The sequence below is a fragment of the Amblyraja radiata genome, chromosome 40, assembly GCF_010909765.2.
Source record: "Amblyraja radiata isolate CabotCenter1 chromosome 40, sAmbRad1.1.pri, whole genome shotgun sequence".
Lineage (NCBI taxonomy): Eukaryota > Metazoa > Chordata > Chondrichthyes > Rajiformes > Rajidae > Amblyraja > Amblyraja radiata.
The window spans coordinates 13,963,513-13,984,199 of record NC_045995.1 but is presented as its reverse complement, the minus strand read 5'-3'; the positions used below and the strand labels follow the sequence as shown (position 1 = coordinate 13,984,199).

The following is a 20,687-nucleotide window of genomic DNA, read 5'->3' as shown; positions in this document are numbered from 1 at the left end:
CCATCAACCGCTCCATGCGGGATATGCGATCACAGTTGCTCCCGCCGGCGGTGAGTCTTCACAGCCCGACTTGTCCGAGTCTTCGGCCTGTCCGACTTCTGCTTGGCCTTCCCACCAGTCTGTGGTGTCGATTCCGACTGTGCAGGTGCTAGGTCAGAGAGTGCTGATCAATAGCGATCCAGGTGCAGTCTACCGCTGCTGACTGCCCGCAATTCCACGGTTCTCCGCAGTCAGTCTGGATGTGGTCCATTCCTGTAACATATTCTCACAAAATAGCATAAAACGACCTTTGAGTAAGGAATTTACCTGCAGGTCCTTTTTAAACCATCTGCTGCAGGGGCAAAGCTCTTCCCGAGCCTGGTCTCGTGGTCGTAGTTTGTTACAGCTGGGGTTCCCTCTGTGATCATTGAGGAAAGGCTTCCATTGCGGGTATTTCTCCCCCGAGCTTTCTCTCCGCATAGCAGGGCTTCTCCGCAATGTTCTCCAGTCAGGGCTTGCTGATCAATTCACTTGATGCTAAGGACGTTGTATGTTAGCCCTCTGCAAACTTTAAAACACAATGAGATGTTCCTTCTCCATTTGGCACATCAAGTCCTCTCCGTCATTCAATCATATCTGGATTGGCATGGCTTAGATCATCAGAACAACCCTCTGCCACAGCCACTGATTTCTCAGGGACTACAAAGGGAAAATGTACTCCAGTAATCCCTCTGTGTGCTTTATATCTGTCTGTTAAGGTGTTCAGATTTGTCAAATATTGAATTGCATTCCAACAATGGAGTCTTTAGGTTTATAGAGTTAAGTGTGAAACTGATAAAGCAGAAGTATTTTCGTGCCAGGAACAAACTCCACACACTTTGACTATAGACATCTCTCATTTGGCAAATATCAAAAATATTCTGGTGCTTGTTAAGTATTTTTCCCCAACATGGCAGTGTGGCTCAGCGGTAGAGTTGCTGCCTCACAGCGCCGGGGACCCAGGTGCTGTCTTACAGAGTTTGTATTATCTCCCCGTGACCCGCGTGGGTTTTCTACGGGTGCTCCGGTTTCCTCCCACACTCCAAAGACGTGCAGGTTTGTAGGTTAATTGACTTTGGTAAAAAGTCCCCAGTGTGTAGGATAGTGCAGGTGTAGATGTGAATACTGGTCGGCGTGGACTCGGTGGGCCAAAGGGCCCGTTGCCACACTGTATCTCAAAATGAAAACACTTTTATTTAATATTGTTTGCTGGAGTAACTCAGCGGTTTGAGCAGCATCTCTGGAGAACACGAATGGGTGACGTTTTGGTTCAGGACCCGTCTTCAGGACCAGACGTCAACGAGTGCTGGGCTCACCATGACGTAGAAACATAGAAAATAGGTGCAGGAGTAGGCCATTCGGCCCTTTGAGCCAGTTGACTGATCATCCAAAATCAATACCCCAATCCTGCTATCTCCCCATATCCCTTGATTCTGTTAGTCCTAAGAGCCACATCCAAGACTCACTTGAAAACATCAAGTGCCTTCTGTGGCGGAGAATTCTACAGATTTTCTGCGTGGAAATGTTTTCCCTCTTCTGAGTCCTAAATGGCCTAACCCGTTATTCTTAAACCGTGACCCCTGGTTCTGGACCCCCCCAACATCGGACACATTGTTCCTGCATCTAACCCTAACTCCTTTAAGAATTTTATATGTTTTCATAAGATGCCCTCTCATCCTTCTCATTTCCAGTGAATTCAAGCCCAGTCTACCCATTCTTTCATCATACGTAAGTTCCGCCACCCCGGATATTGACCTGGTGAACATACGCTGCACTCCCTCAATAGTAAGAATGTCCTTCCTCAAATTAGGAAAGGTACAGGAGTGTGAAAACGCCCACCTCCAGATTCAGGGACAGTTTCTTCCCAGCTGTTACCAGGCAACTGAATCATCCTACCACAACCAGAGGGCAGTTCTGAACTACTATCTACCTCATTGGTGACCCTCGGACTATCCTTGCTGGCTTTACCTTGCACTAAACGTTATTCTCTTACCATTTGTACACACAATTGCTGGGGAAACTCAGCGGGTGCAGCAGCATCTATGGAGCGAAGGAAATAGGCGACGTTTTGGGCCGAAACCCTTCTTCAGACTTTCTGCGTGAAAATGTTTTCACGCAGATAATACAACCCGTCTGAAGAAGGGTTTCGGCCCGAAACGTCGCCTATTTCCTTCGCTCCATAGATGCTGCTGCACCCGCTGAGTTTCCCCAGCAATTGTGTGTACCTTCGATATTCCAGCATCTGCAGTTCCCTTTTGAACACATTCCCTTACCATGTATCTATACATTGTAAATGGCTCGATTGTCATCATGCATTGTCTTTCTGCTAACTGTTTTTAACACGCGACAAAAAGCATTTCTCTGTACACGTGACAATAAACTAAATTGAACTGAGTTCCTTGTATCTAACACTTGAGTCCAGTTGGTTATAACCACTGTGACCTGTGGTCATATGGTGAAGTAGTTTATTCCCTTCTGGGCCGGCCTTCCATTCATAAGATCGCAAGTTTGTAAACCATCATAATCAGAGGTGACCTCATAATGTGCCTGGCCGGCGACATCACAATGAACTGCATCCGTAACCATGAGAGACGGACGGGCTCCATTCCATCCATCAACTTGAAGTGGGTTCATAGTTTGCGAGATATTGAACAGATCACAGCTTTAAAATTCACTCTACGTATTTAGAAACAATGGAACCTGTATCAAGAATGCCGGTGGAGACTGCCAAGCAGGATGATAAAAGGAGATCCAAGGTAGATTTGAATCCGTTAATAGACCAAGATAAAAGGTGGAGTGACTCAGCGGATCTTATTCTTAACCTGCGACCACCTGGTTCTGGACCCCCTACATTGGGAACCAAGGGACATAGGGCTCTACTGCCACCTCTGAGCTTTGCTTTATGGGAGAGAATCCTATCCATCCAGTGACAATCCTGTCTCCAGTCTTTAACATCACCCCGCTTCCCCCCCCCCCCCCCCCCCCCCCCCCCCCCCCCCCCCCCGCCTCTCCCCCTACCCAGCCTTCTACCTTCTCTGGACCTTTTTATATCCACTGTTGGTGCAACAACTGTCTTGGCTTCTCTACTCCACTGGCCCACTCAAACCGGAAGGGTCCTGACCTGAAACGACAAATGTTAGGGAGCATCTCTGGAGAACATCTCTGGATAAATATATTGAATTATGTGAGGTAAGGGAAACAAGTAGAATAGCTATGGAAACTATGAGATTAAAAGAAGAGGAAGTACTGACACTTTAAAAAAATATAAAAGTGGATAAGTCTTGAGGGAAGTTAGTGCAGAAATAGCAGGGGCTATGACAGAAATATTTCAAATGTCATTAGAAACGGGAATTCAGCAGGAGGATTGGCGTACTGCGCATGTTGTTCCATTGTTTAAAAAGGGTTCTAAGAGAAAACCTAGCAATTATAGACCTGTTAGTTTGACGTCAGTGGTGGGCAAATTAATGAAAAGGATACTTAGAGATAATATATATACGCATCTGGATCAACAGGATCTGATTAGGAACAGTCAACATGGATTTGTGCCTGGAAGGTCATGTTTGACTAATGTTGAATTTTTTGAAAAGGTTAATCGGAAAATTGATGAGGGTAAAGCAGTGGATGTTGTCTATATGGACTTCAGTAAGGCCTTTAACAAGGTTCCTCATGGAAGGTTGGTTAAGAAGGTTCAATTGTTGGGTATTAATGGTGGAGTAGCAAGATGGATTCAACAGAGGCTGAATGGGAGATGCCAGAGATTAATGGTGGATGGCTGTTTGTCAGGTTGGAGGCCGGTGACTAGTGGGGTGCCACAGGGATTTGTGTTGGGTCCACTGTTGTTTATCATGTACATTAATGATCTGGATGATGGTGTGGTAAATTGGTTTAAATTAAATTAAATTAAATTTCTTTATTTATATAGCACATTTTTAGTCAACTTGCATTGACCCCAAAGTGCTTCACATAATTACATCCACACAGTGCTTCACATAATTACATCCACACAGTTTAGTAAGTTTGCAGATGATACTAAGATAGGTGGTGTTGTGGATAATGAAGTAGATTTTCAAAGTCTACAGAGAGATTTAGGCCGGCTGTGTGGGCTGAAAGATGGCAGATGGAGTTTAATGCTGATAAGTGTGAGGTGCTACATCTTGGCAGGACAAATCAAAATAGGACGTACATGGTAAATGGTAGCGAATTGAGGAATGCAGTTGAACAGAGGGATCTAGGAATAACTGTGCATAGTTCCCTGAAGGTGGAATTTCATGTAGATAGGGTGGTAAAGAAAGCTTTTGGTGTGCTGGCCTTCATAAATCAGAGCATTGAGTATAGAAGCTGGAATGTAATGTTAAAATTGTACAAAGCATTGGTGAGGCCAATTCTGGAGTATGGTGTACAATTTTGGTCGGCTATTTATAGGGAGGATGTCAACAAAATAGAGAGAGTACAGAGGAGGTTTACTAGAATGTTGCCTGGGTTTCAGCAACTAAGTTACAGAGAAAGGTCGAACAAGTTAGGTCTTTATTCTTTGGAGCGCAGAAGGTTAAGGGGGGACTTGATACGGGTATTTAAAATGATGAGAGGGATAGACAGAGTTGACGTGGATAAGCTTTTCCCATTGAGAGTAGGGAAGATTCAAACAAGAGGACATGACTTGAGAATTAAGGAACAGAAGTTTAGGGGTAACATGAGGGGGAACTCCTTTACTCAGAGAGTGGTAGCTGTGTGGAATGAGCTTCCAGTGGAAGTGGTGGAGGCAGGTTCGATTTTATCATTAAAAAATAAATTGGATAGGTATATGGATGGTAAAGGAATGGAGGGTTATGGTCTGAGTGCAGGTAGATGGGACTAGGGGAAAATAAGTGTTCGGCACGGACTAGAAGGGCCGAGATGGCGTGTTTCCGTGCTGTAATTGTTATATGGTTATAACATGGATAGATGACATTTCACGGAGTGCTGGAGTAACTCAGCGGGTCAGGCAGCATCTGTGGAGAACATGGGTAGGTGACGTTTCACAGAGTACTGGAGTAACTCAGCGGGTCAGGCAGCATCTGTGTAGAACATGGATAGGTGACGTTTCACAGGACAATGAAGCTAGTTGGAGAATGGTGGCCGATTAGGAAACGGGGAGAGGCAACGAGACCTGGGTGTCATGGTATACCAGTCATTGAAAGTAGGAATGCAGGTGCAGCAGGCAGTGAAGAAAGCAAATGGTATGTTAGCATTCATAGCAAAAGGATTTGAGTATAAGAGCTGGGAGGTTCTATTCCAGTTGTACAGGGTCTTGGTGAGACCACACCTGGAGTATTGCGTACAGTTTTGGTCTCCTAATCTGAGGAAAGACATTCTTGCCATAGAGGGAGTACAGAGAAGGTTCACCAGACTGATTCCTGGGATGGCAGGACTTTCATATGAACAAAGACTGGATAGACTCGGCTTGATTCGGAAGATTAAGGTGGGATCTTATAGAAACTTACAAAATTCTTAAGGGGTTGGACAGGCTAGATGCAGGAAGATTATTCCCAATATTGGGGAAGTGCTGAACTATGGGTCACAGTTTAAGGATAAGAGGGAAGTTTTTTAGGACCGAGATGAGAAAATCATTTTTTACACAGAGAGTGGTGAATCTGTGCAAATCTCTGCCACAGAAGGTAGTTGAGGCCAGTTCATTGGCTATATTTAAGAGGGAGTTAGATGTGGCCCTTGTGGCTAAAGGGATCAGGGGGTATGGAGAGAAGGCAGGGATGGGATACTGAGTTGGATGATCAGCCATGATCATATGGAATGGCGGTGCAGGCTCAAAGGGCCGAATGGCCTACTCCTGCACCTATTTTCTATGTTTCTAATTAGGGTTGGGGATGGTGGAGAGAGAGGGAAGGCAAGGGTTACTTGAAGTTGGAGAAATCAATATTCATATCGCTGAGTTGTAATCTGCCTGTCCTGCTGAGTTTCTCCAGCATTTTGTGTTTATCTTCAGTGTCATCCTGCATCTGCTGTTCCTGCATATTTTGTCCTGCCCACGTTGACCAAGATGCCCCATCTACACTAGGTCCTCCTGCCTGCATTTGCTCCACATCTCTCCATACCTATCCTATCCATGTATCTGTCAAGAGTCAAGTGTATTTTATTGTCATATGTCACAAACTGAACTATTAAATGCTTAAACTATTAAAGACTTACGATACGATAGATCTTTATCTATCCAAGGAGGGAAATTGTTCTGCCAACAGTCATACAATACAAGATAAAGACGGTCATGGTGGAGCAGCGGTAGTGTTGCTGCCTTACAGCAAATGCACGCCGGAGACCCAGGTTCGATCCCGATTATGGGTGCTGTCCAAACGGAGTCTGTACGTTCTCCCCGCGACCTGCGTGGGTTTTCTCGGAGATCTTCGGTTTTCTCCCACACTCCAAAGACGTACAGGATTGTAGGTTAATTGGATTTGGTAACATTGTAAGTTTCCCTAGTGTGTGGAGTAGTGCTAGTGTACGGGATGATCGCTGGTTAGTGTTAATGTGCGGGGATAGCTGGTTGCCACGGACCCGGTGGGCCGAAGGGCCTGTTTCTGCGCTGTATCTCTAAACTAAACTAAACTAAACATGAAACATGAAATTAAAGTGATGAGTGGAAAGGATTGGGGATGTGCAAAGATTGGGATGGGGGATAGGGGTAGTCAGTCTATCCCATGACAGAAGAGGGTGGAGTTGTACAGTTTGATAGCCATGGGGGAGCAGGATCTCCTGTGGCGTTCTGTGCTGCATCTTGGTGGAACCAGTCTGTTGCTGAAGGTGTTCCTCAGTGTGTCATGGAGTGGGTTACGTAGCAGCACAACAGTAGTGTAACATATTGCATTGTAAAACCCTTACTAAACAGCAAAAAAAGTTCAGTGTATATTAGAGAAACAGACAATTAGCCCAAATAGTCCTGTCCAAATATCTTCTAAATGCCATTGTACCAGCCTCCACTACGTCCTCTGGCAGCTTGTTCCATTTACCCACCTCCTGGGTGAAGGGAGTTAATTAATTATGGTAGACAGAAATGCTGAAGAAACTCAACAGGTGAGGCAGCGTCTAGATGCATGCTGGCTCATCCGCTGAGTTTCTCCAGCATTTTTGTCAACCTTCGATTTTTCCAGCATCTGCAGTTCTTTCTTAAACAAGTTAATTATGGTAGTGATTTAGGAATGTTGGATTCAGCCGAGTCTTAAACGATGCCTCTGTAGAATAATCTATTCCGTTTTGAACTAATCATGCTTTTTTTGTTGATGGGGTGAGAAAACGTGAATCTTTGAGGCTGGGCAAATATCCATGGGTCAGGCAAACTTGTTTAAATTGGACAAATTGCATTTTCACTTCAAATGAAATAAATTGGCTTGTTTAATCGTTGCTTATTCTTCCACGTGAACTCGTTTACAGCATCTGCAGACTCCTTTTAATTTAAAATTCTTTTAAAATAGGGTTTGACTTAGTCAAAGCTTCACTTGAAGACCCAACTTTTTGCATCTTTGAACCATGAATTGGAGACCCAAACATCTCTGTCGAATTGGTTATCAAAATGACCATGTGCTCCCCTGGAATGATGCCAGCTCTTGGGAACATTTTCATTATGATTCTTCACTTTTCCTTCAAATTCGATTTTTATAAAAAGATTCAGCTTGTGAACTTTAAACAGCCCTTTTATTTTAAATATCCTTCGCAGACTTGGTGCGCTGAAGGGCCTGGTTCCACTCTGCATCTCTAAATCTAAAACTAAACACACACGCACGGCTTGTTGTAGCAATTACAGAGACATGGCTGCAAGAGGGCTGGTGATGGGAACTGAATATTCAAGGATATATCTCCTATAGAATAGACAGACAGGTGGGCAGAGGGGCTGGGGTAGCTCTGTTGGTGAGGAATGAAATTCAGTCCCTTGCAAGGGGTGACTGAAACAGGAGATGTGGAGTCAGTATGGATAGAACTTAAGGAAGTGTAAGGGTAAAAAGACCCTAATGGGACTTATCCATTTGGGGTTAGCAATGGTGTTAGACAAGGGGGAATTTTGTCCCCAGTCCTTTTTAATCTATATATTGATGATCTGTCTAAACAATTGAAAGCCTGTAACATTGGGTGCGTGATTGGTAATATTTTTACTGAACCATATTATGTATGCAGATGATCTTGTGATCTTTAGTCCATCTAGTGCCGGTCTCCAGCAGCTCCATACTATATGTTCTGTGTATGGTGTGGAACATGACATTAAATATAATGCTAGTAAGAGTGCTCTGTGTAGAACCAAAGAGGATAAATGTCTAACATTTCCTGATTTTAAATTGTCCGACAATAATCTTAGTGTCTGTAATAAGGTCAAATATTTACACTGATTTACAGTATGCTTTCGGAGTCGTTCACGATTATGGGCAATTGTGGAACAATCGAGGCTTCCTGACCTCATCAGGAACAGTTATTTCACACCAGAAGTTAGTTTCCAACCTATTACAGGCAATCCAATTGCCCAGTCAGTTTGCAGTTATTAAAGTTCATGCCCACACATCAGGCCAGAGCCCTATAGATATCGGCAATCGCCTTGCCGATGGTGCTGCTAAAAAAAGCTTCTTGGACTAACCAGGTTGTTGTGCCCTGAATGATGAGGCACACTAAAAATTCTAGTAAGAATCAGTCTCCCCCGGAAAAAGGAATGCCAACCATCCAGGAAGTACTTCAAATACAAGAGGACACTCCTGCACAGGTAAAACAGCTGTGGCAGCACCAGGGCTGTGTGTTTGATCCTGTCACTACCTTATGGGTTACGCCTGCAGACCAGACTTGCATGTCTGATGAATTTGCGTTATGGATTATTGAATGTGTACACTTTGCAACTCATTGTGGTGCCAAGGCCGTAAATGATATGCTTTTAGACATCTGGTGGCATCCAAAACTTCTGGACTTATCCCAGCGTATCAGCCAGCGATGTCTGATTTGCCAGCAGCATAATCCAGGTAAAGGCTTGCCCTGTGAACCAGGTAAGACCCCTTTACCAGCAGGTCCATTTGAGACCTTGCAAATGGACTACATTGAGTTGAAAAGGTGTCAGTGTTATAAGTATGTTCTTGTAATTGTCGATGTTTTCAGTAAATGGATTGAAGCATGCCTGACCACTGACAATAAGGCGTCTACCATTGTAAAAATATTGTTACGCAAAATCATACCGCGATTCGGTGTTCCTGCGCGTTTAAGTTCCGATAATGGTCCTCATTTTATTGCTGCAGTAAACAAAGAAATGTGCCAACAATTACAGATACATCAACAGCTCCATTGTGCATATAGACCTCAGGCCGCCGGATTGGTGGAACAGGCAAATCAGACTTTGAAAACCAAATTAGCTAAATTAGTGGCACAGACTGGCTTAACATGGTTAAAACTGCTTCCTGTAGCTCTTTTTCAGATACAGACCACTCCTTCTGGTACGGCACGACTGACGCCTGCGGAAATAATATATGGTCGACCTTTACGGATGCCATGCAATGACAAGGCGGTCCATTTCCATGCCCCCGCAGCGGTCTATTTCCAGATGACTGAGGAAATGACATCCTATGTATTAACTTTAACCCGTGCTTTGCGAACTTCTCATTCACAGGTCAGGGCTGCAAATGGTGAGGCGCCAGGCTCAACGTTCCATCTAATATTGAGACATGTTGCTATGTGCTGGGCAGAAACTGGAAGCATAAGCACTTGGACTCACGTTGAAATGGTCCCTTCCAGGTCCTCCTCACCTCTCCAACCGCTGCCAAAGTCAAGGGGCGTGCTGCATGGGTTCATCTGCACCACTACAAACTGATTGAGGAGCCCAATCAAAAGGGGGGAGAAGAGTCATTTTATTTTCAACTCAGAGTTTTTAGTTTTTACATTGCTGCTTTGCTTGGGAGTTGTATCATTATAAGTTTAGTTGTATCATTATAAGTTTTGTTGTATCATTATAAGTTTAGTAGTATCATTATACGTTTAGTTGTAGCATTATAAGTTTAGTTGTAGCATTATAAGTTTAGTTTTGAATCCTTATTTTGCTATATGGTTAAGAATATGCGACTGATTACTGGACTGACTGACTGAAGGATAGTTAACTTGAGTGAATAGTAGATTAAGTCAATTAAGTAAGAAATGAACTTTTTGTAAGCCTTTGCATTTTCCAGATAAATTCAAATGAGGCGATTTATCCTGCCATGGAACCTAATGCTACTGCAGACAGAGGGAAATAAAGGAGAGATTCGACGATATGTCCCAGGACACGCATATAGGATCTTTCACCTCTGCAAAGGAGATGTTGTACAATGTAGAGGCCCAGAAGTCCTCGGAAGATGGAACATAACTAAAATTAACTACTGCCATGGCAAAATGCAACAGACGAACCGAAGCCTCTACCTAATTGATCAGTCACTCTGGGAGTTTCCATGTGGGTACCAGATATGCAGGGTTGACTTCTCTTGCAGGAGGAACCCCGGGGAGGACCGAACTCTAAATAAACACTTGTATGATGGACTATGTTATCAAGAAGCATTAAATGTCCACCCGGGGCTACAAAGGGCTGAACCTGAACAAATACGGGAAAAATTAGAATTTGTAGAAAAAGACACTAACGTGTTTATACAGGCCCATAATGAATTATTTGGTAAAGGGCAAGTTGTGTGTTACCCCGCTATGAAATATGTTATTAACCTATTTACAGTATCTCTTGAGTGGGGAAGGATTTAACGATTGGTAAAGTGTCAAGATGAGAAGCCAGTTCCGGTCAAAGCTGTCACCATCTATTATGACGAGTCCTTAGCCCCACCAGCTAACTGTTTGCCATTACCTGGCGACAATAAGCATTCATACCCAGGCTGTCAAAACTCTTCGGGTACCACAGTAGAACCACTAATGCCGTGTAACTTTACCCCTAACACCGACAATAGACAATGCGGAAGATGCTTCACTAACCAGGGATACGGGTGCATAGTTGTTGACGTCCCTTCCAACATTACGTGTATAGTACGAACCCCACGACAACCTAGTTGCAACAGCACATCTAAGGGCATCCAATGCACCATTCCCAAAAGATGCGTCGCAGTCTCTGCAGGGTTTCAACTGCTTTGTGAGTGGGCCAATGGAACCCATCTAACTGAAGAAGGGTTTCGGCCCGAAACGTCGCCTATTTCCTTCGCTCCATAGATGCTGCTGCACCCGCTGAGTTCCTCCAGCAATTTTGTGTACCTTCGATATTCCAGCATCTGCAGTTCCCTTTTGAGAACTAACTGTAGGATTCTATCACTTGCCCATCCCAAGATACAGCAATTGGATTTCAAACAATTGGATTAACTGGGCAAAGGGTGGCGAGGTGATTAATACACACATGGACTGTCATGGGTCCATATACAGCGAGGAAGGGTGTAACTTCTTTTTCAATGGCAAAGGGACCAATTTGCTAAAACCTCCTTTTCCAAAGAATGTAGCCGTCGGTACTCCTGTCCCCATCACCGTTCCCTGCCCGGAGAGTTGGCCCCGACAAAACCAAAGGACTCAGCGCAGGGCAATATCCGCCGAATTCTGTGCCAATTGGAGAAACCCAACTACAATGGGAACATCTAGGCGGGATGCTGTGGGATGGGGAGTACTAAGCCTGCTTACTTTCAGAGATATAGGGGGAGCGTTGGCATCAAAAAATCGAAACTATATGATTTGTGGACTAACCATTTTGGGAAATGCCACTACTGGTGCCTTGGAAGCAATAAAAACCCAACTATCCGCAATGCGTCTGTTCTCTTTACAGAATAGATATGCCTTATACAATCTGTTGGCCCGTGAGGGAGGGACGTGTGCTATTGTAAAAGAAAAATGTATGATGGGAGTTCAGGATAGAACTAGTAATATCAGCAATAATTAAGAGGTCATTACTACCCTGCTTGATGGAATGAAGGAGGGTGTTGGATGGGGAAACTGGGGTTTTGGGGGGATTATATAATTGGATCATCAGCATGGCCATAAATGCAGCAATAGTGATCATGTGTTTGTTAGTGGGAATTGCTATTGTTAAATGTATCATCACCAGATTAATGACAGCCTTGGGTAATGTGGAAACTGGTGGGCATGTCTTATTGCAGCACCTAGAAGACATTATGATGTTGGAGTCTGATAGAAGTAGAGTACGTGTGAACCAGCAGTTAGAGAAGGAAATGTTGGAGGAGGATTGTAATAGACTTAATAATGTGGAGAAGGAGGAATGTTATTAAGTCCAGAATAATTGAGCACCATAAGGGCTAGGGTTCGAAGCACAGCAGAGAAGTAGGGAACAGCATCGGTGTCAACAAGCCAGCCTGCTAACCTACGTGGTGTCAACAAGCCAGCCTGCTGACCTACGTGGTCCAGGTTTTGGGGGCTATAAAGCATCTCGAGGTTAGGTATAAACTTGGATGACTAATAAGCCAATGCTGATGAATCTCTGCCTTGTGTTATTGTCCTATTAGTGGTCATAGAATGACCAGAGTGAGGAATGAGGAAATATTATACAAATAGAACCGCTTGGATAGAGACTTTTATATAAGCTAGGTAAATTGCAAAAGAAAAGCTTAAAGTTTTCCTGAACTGAAATAAAGTGCAAACTGACACATACACACAGGCAAAGATGAATCAAAACATGGAGGCCTGAACCTGAACCTGCTTAGCTTAGGTTATTGTTTGGGGCAATTATAGCACTGGAGGAAATTGTATTTGATATGGCTTTGTGTTGAAGAATGGGAAGCTGAATAAGGGGCCTCTTCTTAGGCCATCTGCTCTGTCTCTATGGCACATTTTTGAGCTCTGAATGTGACATAAACGTGAAGAGTTATGGCTTACGCTAGGTTTGAGATAGAATTCAAGGCAGAGATGATAGACTGCAGTTAGCCTTGGCTGTGTAAAATTATAATGAATGTGATAAGGTATAAGATGTAAGTGAAGGAATAGTTGCTTTGAGAAATAATTAGATTGAGGGAGTTGTTTATAGAAGGTTGAAGCAGATGGAATACTGACGCAATGGTCTGGGTTGTACCTTGTACCTTGTGTTCTGTCTGGTACATGAGATTGGAAATCCTGCTTCCCGATAACAGGAAAGGCACCAAACTCATATTAACTAAACTGACAGATTTACGACCCATGTATCTTTGGATGGGAGATGGAAATGTGTGTTTTGAACATAGAAACTGTAATTCATCAAACTAATATAATTAATGTTTTAAAGACATAGGCAATGGTATTTCAAAATGTGTATAATTATAGTAACACCAATTATGCAATGTATTGTCTTGGTAGAAAGGTACACTTTAGACTTATAGAAATGGTTTAGATTTATAGAAATATATTTCCTCTTGGTATAGAAAGTCTGTATGACTTGTGTGATCATTGTGTTATATACGTATCTTGTATTTTGAGGAGTGGTCTTTCATAAGAGCCTACTGGGGTTTTGCTGTGTTGAAATAAAATAATTCTAAAAGTTATAAAGCACAAGCAAACAAAGGCTGTAATGAGGCCAGGGAAGGGGGATCATGTGACTGATGTTGTAAATCACCAGAAGGTCTCAGATGATTGGTTACTAGCTTGTCATACCCTCTGTATCTGAAATGTGTAATACATATATATAAATGCCATGAGTTTGTATCAAAGTTACTCCTCTCTGGACCCGCCCCAGAGCATCAGCTCTGTGTTGGAAGGTTCAAGAGACTCGTCTCAGCTGAATAAAGAATTGATTTTAACAGCAACAAGTGTTTGAGTCAAGTTGACTTTAGATTGAAAGAACTCAGTTTAACAGAGGCACCGTGTGTGGTAGATGCCCTCCAAGTCTGGTAGCGGCGTCCCAATAATCCTCTGCGCTCTGTGGACGACGCGCTGAAGAGCTCCTCTCCACCTCCGTGCAGCTGAAATACTACACAGAGATGCCATACGTTAATATGCTCTCTGTGGTGCAGCCGTAGAACGTTGTCAGCTGCTGTTGAGGCAGACCAATCTTTTTTAATGTCCTCAGGAGAACAGTCGTTGCTGTGCCTTCTTGACCAGCGCAGCGGTGTTGGTGGACCATGTGAGGTCCTCTGAAATGTGAGTGCCCAGAAACTTAAAGCTGGACACTCTCTCCACACTGTCCTCGTAGATGGAGTTTGGGGCGTATTCTCCATATATGTCACCTCCTGAAGTCAATAATCAGCGCCTTGGTCTTTGAGGTGTTTAGTGACAAGTTGTTACGTGTGCACCAGTCCACCAGGTTCTGCACCTCCGCACTGTATTTAGTTTCATCACCATTGGTGATCAGCCCAATCACTGTTGTGTCGTCTGCAAACTTCACGATGGTGTTGGTGTCAAATGCAGGGACACAGTCGTGAGCGAAGAGGGAGTAGAGCATGGGGCTTATTACACAGCCCTGTGGTGTGCCGGTGCTCAGGGTGATAGTGGAGGACAGGTGCGGGCCCAATCTCACGGCCTGCGGTCGCTCCGTCAGAAATTTCAGGATCCAATCGCATATCGGCGAGCTGAGGCCCAGCTGGTGGAGTTTGGTGGTGAGCTTGGTGGGGATGACCGTATTGAATGCAGAGCTATAGTCTATGAAAAACATCCTCACGTACGTGCCCTGTCTGTCCAGGTGAGTCAGTGTGAAGAGCCATAGAGATGGCATCCTCTGTTGATCTATTTGCCCTGTATGCAAATTGACGAGAGTCCAGTGAGGCAGGGATGCTGGATTTGATGTGGTAGAGGACCAGCCTTTCGAAGCACTTCATTGGTATTGCAGTTAGGGCAACCGGGCGGTAGTCGTTCAGGTGACTTGAGATTTTTTTTGCACCTTTGGTGGCTGTTTTCAGGCACTTGGGGACCGTTGCCAGAGATAGAGACAGATTGAAGATTCTCGTGAATATCTCCGCCAGCTGTACAGCACAGTCCTTTAGTACCCTTCCCTGGACTCCATCCGGGCCTGCAGCCTTGCGTGGATTGATCCTACGCAGAGCGCACTGTACCTCCTGAGTGCTCAGTGTTAAGGCCTGTCCCTCCACCAAGGCCGGGGTTATTCCACTCCTGTGGTGTTGCCGGTTTCAAACCGGGCAAAGAAGGTGTTTAGTTTGTGTTATAGAAATAAAATATAGAAATTATGTGCTATAGAAATAAAATTGACTTGACTTCCCCCACCCTCTGCACACCTTCTTCTTCCTCAGCTTCCTGTACTCTCCCCCTCCCTCTCCCCGCGTCTCTCCCCACCCTCCTCCACCTTCTCCACCCCTACTTCTTCCTCAGCTTCCTGTACTTTCTCCCTCTCTCCCCACCCTCCTCCATTGTCTCCCCCTCCCTCTCCCCACCCTCCTCCCCGTGTCTCTCCTGTCTCTCCCCACCCTCCTCCACTGTCTCCCCGTGTCTCTCCCCACCCTCCTCCACTGTCTCCCCTGTCTCTCCCCACCCTCCTCCACCGTCTCACTGTATCAAAGTTACTCCTCTCTGGACCCGCCCCTGAGCATCAGCTCTGTGTTGGAAGGTTCAAGAGACTGGTCTCAGCTGAATAAAGAATTGATTTTAACAGCAACAAGTGTTTGAGTCAAGTTGACTTTAGATTGAAAGAACTCAGTTTAACAAAGGCACCGTGTGTGGTAGATGCCCTCCAAGTCTGGTAGCGGTGTCCCAATAATCCTCTGCGCTCTGTGGACGACGCGCTGAAGAGCTCTCCTCTCCACCTCCGTGCAGCTGAAATACTACACAGAGATGCCATACGTTAATATGCTCTCTGTGGTGCAGCCGTAGAACGTTGTCAGCTGCTGTTGAGGCAGACCAATCTTTTTTAATGTCCTCAGGAAGAACAGTCGTTGCTGTGCCTTCTTGACCAGCGCAGCGGTGTTGGTGGACCATGTGAGGTCCTCTGAAATGTGAGTGCCCAGAAACTTAAAGCTGGACACTCTCTCCACACTGTCCTCGTAGATGGAGTTTGGGGCGTATTCTCCATATATGTCACCTCCTGAAGTCAATAATCAGCTCCTTGGTCTTTGAGGTGTTTAGTGACAAGTTGTTACGTGTGCACCAGTCCACCAGGTTCTGCACCTCCGCACTGTATTTAGTTTCATCACCATTGGTGATCAGCCCAATCACTGTTGTGTCGTCTGCAAACTTCACGATGGTGTTGGTGTCGAATGCAGGAACACAGTCGTGAGTGAAGAGGGAGTAGAGCATGGGGCTTATTACACAGCCCTGTGGTGTTCCGGTGCTCAGGGTGATAGTGGAGGACAGGTGCGGGCCCAATCTCACGGCCTGCGGTCGCTCCGTCAGAAATTTCAGGATCCAATCGCATTTCGGCGAGCTGAGGCCCAGCTGGTGGAGTTTGGTGGTGAGCTTGGTGGGGATGACCGTATTGAATGCAGAGCTATAGTCTATGAAAAACATCCTCACGTACGTGCCCTGTCTGTCCAGGTGAGTCAGTGTGAAGAGCCATAGAGATGGCATCCTCTGTTGATCTATTTGCCCTGTATGCAAATTGATGAGAGTCCAGTGAGGCAGGGATGCTGGATTTGATGTGGGAGAGGACCAGCCTTTCGAAGCACTTCATTGGTATTGCAGTTAGGGCAACCGGGCGGTAGTCGTTCAGGTGACTTTAGATTTTTTTTGCACCTTTGGTGGCTGTTTTCAGGCACTTGGAGACCGTTGCCAGAGATAGAGACAGATTGAAGATTCTCGTGAATATCTCCGCCAGCTGTACAGCACAGTCCTTTAGTACCCTTCCCTGGACTCCATCCGGGCCTGCAGCCTTGCGTGGATTGATCCTACGCAGAGCGCACTGTACCTCCTGAGTGCTCAGTGTTAAGGCCTGTCCCTCCACCAAGGCCGGGGTTATTCCACTCCTGCTGGTGTTGCCGGTTTCAAACCGGGCAAAGAAGGCGTTTAGTTTGTGTTATAGAAATAAAATATAGAAATTATGTGCTATAGAAATAAAATTGACTTGACTTCCCCCACCCTCTGCACCCCTTCTTCTTCCTCAGCTTCCTGTACTTTCTCCCTCTCTCCCCACCCTCCTCCACTGTCTCCCCGTGTCTCTCCCCACCCTCTCCACTCCACCATCTTCCTCATCTTGCTGTACTTTCTGTGCAGCGCCTCCTCCTCGATCCGCGCTCCGGGGAAAACCGCCATCGCTGCTCCCCCGCTCCCCGATGACGTCACCGACACAGGAAACGGCGGGACGGCCATCTTTGTAGCGGGCACGCCTCATGGAGGCGGCCATCTTTGGTACAGGCACAGACGTCACTGAACTGATGGAGATTTCACAGCAGGAGGAGAATTTCTTCACAGTCGGCAACTTGATGAAGGGCGGCCATCTTTGTTAGGGGCACTAATGTCCCGGATCCCCAGGGGAGGGCGGCCATCTTTGTTAGGGGCACTAATGTCCCGGATCCCCAGGGGAGGCGGCCATCTTTGTTAGGGGCACTAATGTCCCGGATCCCCAGGGGAGGCGGCCATCTTTGTTAGGGGCACTAATGTCCCGGATCCCCAGGGGAGGGCGGCCATCTTTGTTAAGGGCAACTCTGCCCATTTGTCCCCATTATCGCCGCTTCCCTCCGCCATTTTTGTTGTGAGCAGTGAAACAAATTAAAATAATTTTAAAAGAGATTGAAATCCTTCCAAAGGGAACATCTAATCTGTCTTGAAGTCGGCGTGGAGAGACGTTTGTTTCTGTCGGGGGCTGGGATGTTGTGATTGAAGGCAGGAGGAGGTCGTGAACCCTCTGGGGTGAAAGGTCATCTGTGGTTCCCTGGCAAAGGTGGAGCTGGAGAGACTGAGTGAGAAAATAGAGAGAGAGAGAGACAGAGAGAGAGAGACACACATAGAGACACAGAGAGAGGGAGAGGGAGAGAGAAGGGGAGATAGGTTTAAGGTGAAGGGGAAAAGACTTAATAGGAATCCGAGGGGTAACTTTTGTCACACATAGGGTGGTGGGTTTATGGAACAAGCTGCCAGAGGAGGTAGTCAGTGACGTGCTGTGAGGAACAATGGATGGGGAGGCACTTGGCTTCTACCCCATCCTACGACTTAGTTGTTGTGTCCTGTGTGGTGTGTAATTAGTGGTGGTGTGTTAGTTGGTCTGTGCGTGATGGTCTGGGAGGAAGGGAGGGAGGAAGGGAAGGAACGAGAGACGAGGAGGGAGGGAGGGAGAGTTTAGAAAGAGACTAGGGCGGGAGTGAGAGAACGAGGAAGAGAGAAAGGGAGGGGAGTAGAGAAGATGAGGAGGGAAGGAGAAAGACGGATGGACGTTAAAGCGTGGAGGGAGGCTGTGCGAAGAGCTCTGTATGTGTTTTTGAGGAATAATGGAGCGAGGTCCTTGGACGGTCCTTGCTTTAGGCTTCCCGAATAAGGGAGTGGGCCAGCGGCGGGAGTGGATGCCGGGGTCCCGAGCCGAGAGTAGATTACTCCAGCGTGGGGCCCAATTGGGAGCTCTGTCTCAGCGGCCCAGAGCCGCCGGATCGGCCGCTACACATCAACGAATCAACCTCCCAGTCAGCGCCGCCCACGGCTGGAAAGTCAGCGCCGCCGCTGCTGAAGTTCGCTAACGTGGAGGGAGATAACGTGAGGTGCCGGCAAATTTTTCAACCTTTTTCCAGTTAAATGGGTGAGTTAAATGGAGCGTGAGTCTGACCATAAAATGCCAACAAAAAACAGAAAACGTTGTCGGCATTCAGCAGGTTGGGCAGTGTACAGTATCTGGAAAGGGAAGGGTTAATATTTCTGAGGTCATATGGTAGGTATGTTGCAAAGCCTACCTGAAGCGTCTTTGAAAATCTGCCGCTGCGGGTGTGCGCGATTTTGGCGCCGTTTAGAGGGGGCGGGTTTAAAACGCGATTTTCTCTAGGCTGTTCAAATCGAAGATGTTCAGCCTAGTTAATTATTAACGAAAATCGCTGGAAGACCCCGTCGCAAAAGCTATTATTAGGTTTAAAGGCCTTGAATAATAGTTATAGTAGTTTAAAAATCAATCTCTAAACCCGCGACCGCCAGCAACCGCAGGGTCTCATAAAGCAAACCACAGAAGGTAGGTTGTATATTTTTACATTAAAAAGGGCTTCTAAAGATCCCTTTATACAAAGTTTAATATTGCGAGTAGCTCATTTTGGGCCCATTATATCGCGCAGTATTTTTCTGGGCATTTGGGGGCACAAATCTACCGCAATGTGAACGTTCTAAACCAGCGCGTTCACAGGGACCCACTGGAAAGCTGATTTAAATGGGCATTTATTTACAGCAATTGAACACTGAATTCCTTCCATTTGGCCTATAAATTAATTTAATAAGATTTAAAAATCATGTTTTATTGTGAATTATTTGTGAATATTATTTGGACATTTAGGCTATTTAAAAATGTTAATCATTTATTAAGAAATGGATAGATGTTTAGATCTAGTAATTGAAGTCTGAAATTAGCTACAATTAGGTAACTAACTAATTATATGCTTTAATTTTAGGTCATCCAAGTAAGATTATTTTATATTTGTTTCAGAATGCTTCAATCTATGATAACTGAAAATTTCATTCAGTTCTCTTAATTTTTAAGAAAGTTATGGGCTTTTGACTGTTCACGATCACAACTTTTTGTTATGTCCATAGAAAATCAATAGGGAACAAGATGCTCATTTCCGAGTATGAAAATGGCCATAACTTTTTAAATACTTGAGATATGAAAGTGAATTAGGTGTCAAATTAAACTTATTTTTATGCTTTATCTGATGGGATAAATTACAGACTTGATTTTTAAAATCTCAAAATTTTGTAACATTGCTACATATGGAGCAACAGATTGAACCGCTGCCTCACGGGGCCAGAGACCCGGGTTTGATCGTGACCATGTTCACTGTTCGGAGCGTGCACATTCTCCATGTGACCGCGTGGGTTTCCTCCGGGTGCTCCGGGTTTCCCCCACATTCAAAATACATGTGGGTTTGTAGGGTAATTAGTCCTCTGTAAATTGCCCCAAATATGTTGGGAGTGAACGTGAAGGTGGGATAACAGAGACCAAGTGTTAATTGGTGATCGATGGTCGATGTGGACTTGGGTGGGCCGAAGGGCCTACTTCCATGCTGTATCTCTAAAGTAAAGTAAGCTCCACTCTGGTCAGAAAATCAACCTTGCACTGCCGTTCAACAGATAAAACAAAACGTCATCAATACAGCACAGGAACAGGCCCTTCAACCCACAATGTCTAGCTTATGGAAGGACCGTTCAGAAGTCTGATAACAGAGGGGAGGCTGTCCCTGAAACTGGTAGTAGGCGCTTTCAAGATGCTGTACCTGGTGCCCGACAAGAACAGTGAGAAGAAGGAATGACCGGGGTAGAACAAGTATTTGGTTATGTTGGCTGCTTTTCCACGATGAGGGATGATCTTATAAGAGATGTAACAAATCATGACTGGAACAGATCGGGTAGTCGCACAGAGCCTCTTGCCCAGAGGAGGGGAATCAAGTACCAGAGGACATAGGTTCAAGGTGAGGGGGGAAAGGTTTAATCGGAACCTGAGGGGTAACTTTGTTCACACAATGGGTGGTGGGTGTATGGAATGAGATGCTGGAGGAGGTAGATGAGTCGGGTACAACGCAACGTTTCAGAAGCATTTAGACAGGTACTTGGATAGTACAGGTTAGAGGGATATGGCCCAAACGCGGGCAGTGCAGGTCGGT

The 20,687-nt window shown here is 45.4% G+C and overlaps 1 protein-coding gene across 1 annotated transcript in view; it reads right to left on the bottom strand.

The window, feature by feature from the left end:
• The window catches only part of LOC116967595 (negative elongation factor E-like), a 69,458-nt gene extending 52,232 nt beyond the window's left edge, over window positions 1–17,226 (bottom strand). The window contains exon 1 of the mRNA XM_033014211.1: window positions 17,083–17,226. Coding sequence (XP_032870102.1) covers window positions 17,083–17,211 — 129 coding nt within the window. The 5' untranslated portion in view covers window positions 17,212–17,226. The remainder of the gene's footprint in view (window positions 1–17,082) is intronic.
• Window positions 17,227–20,687: the final 3,461 nt, after the last annotated feature.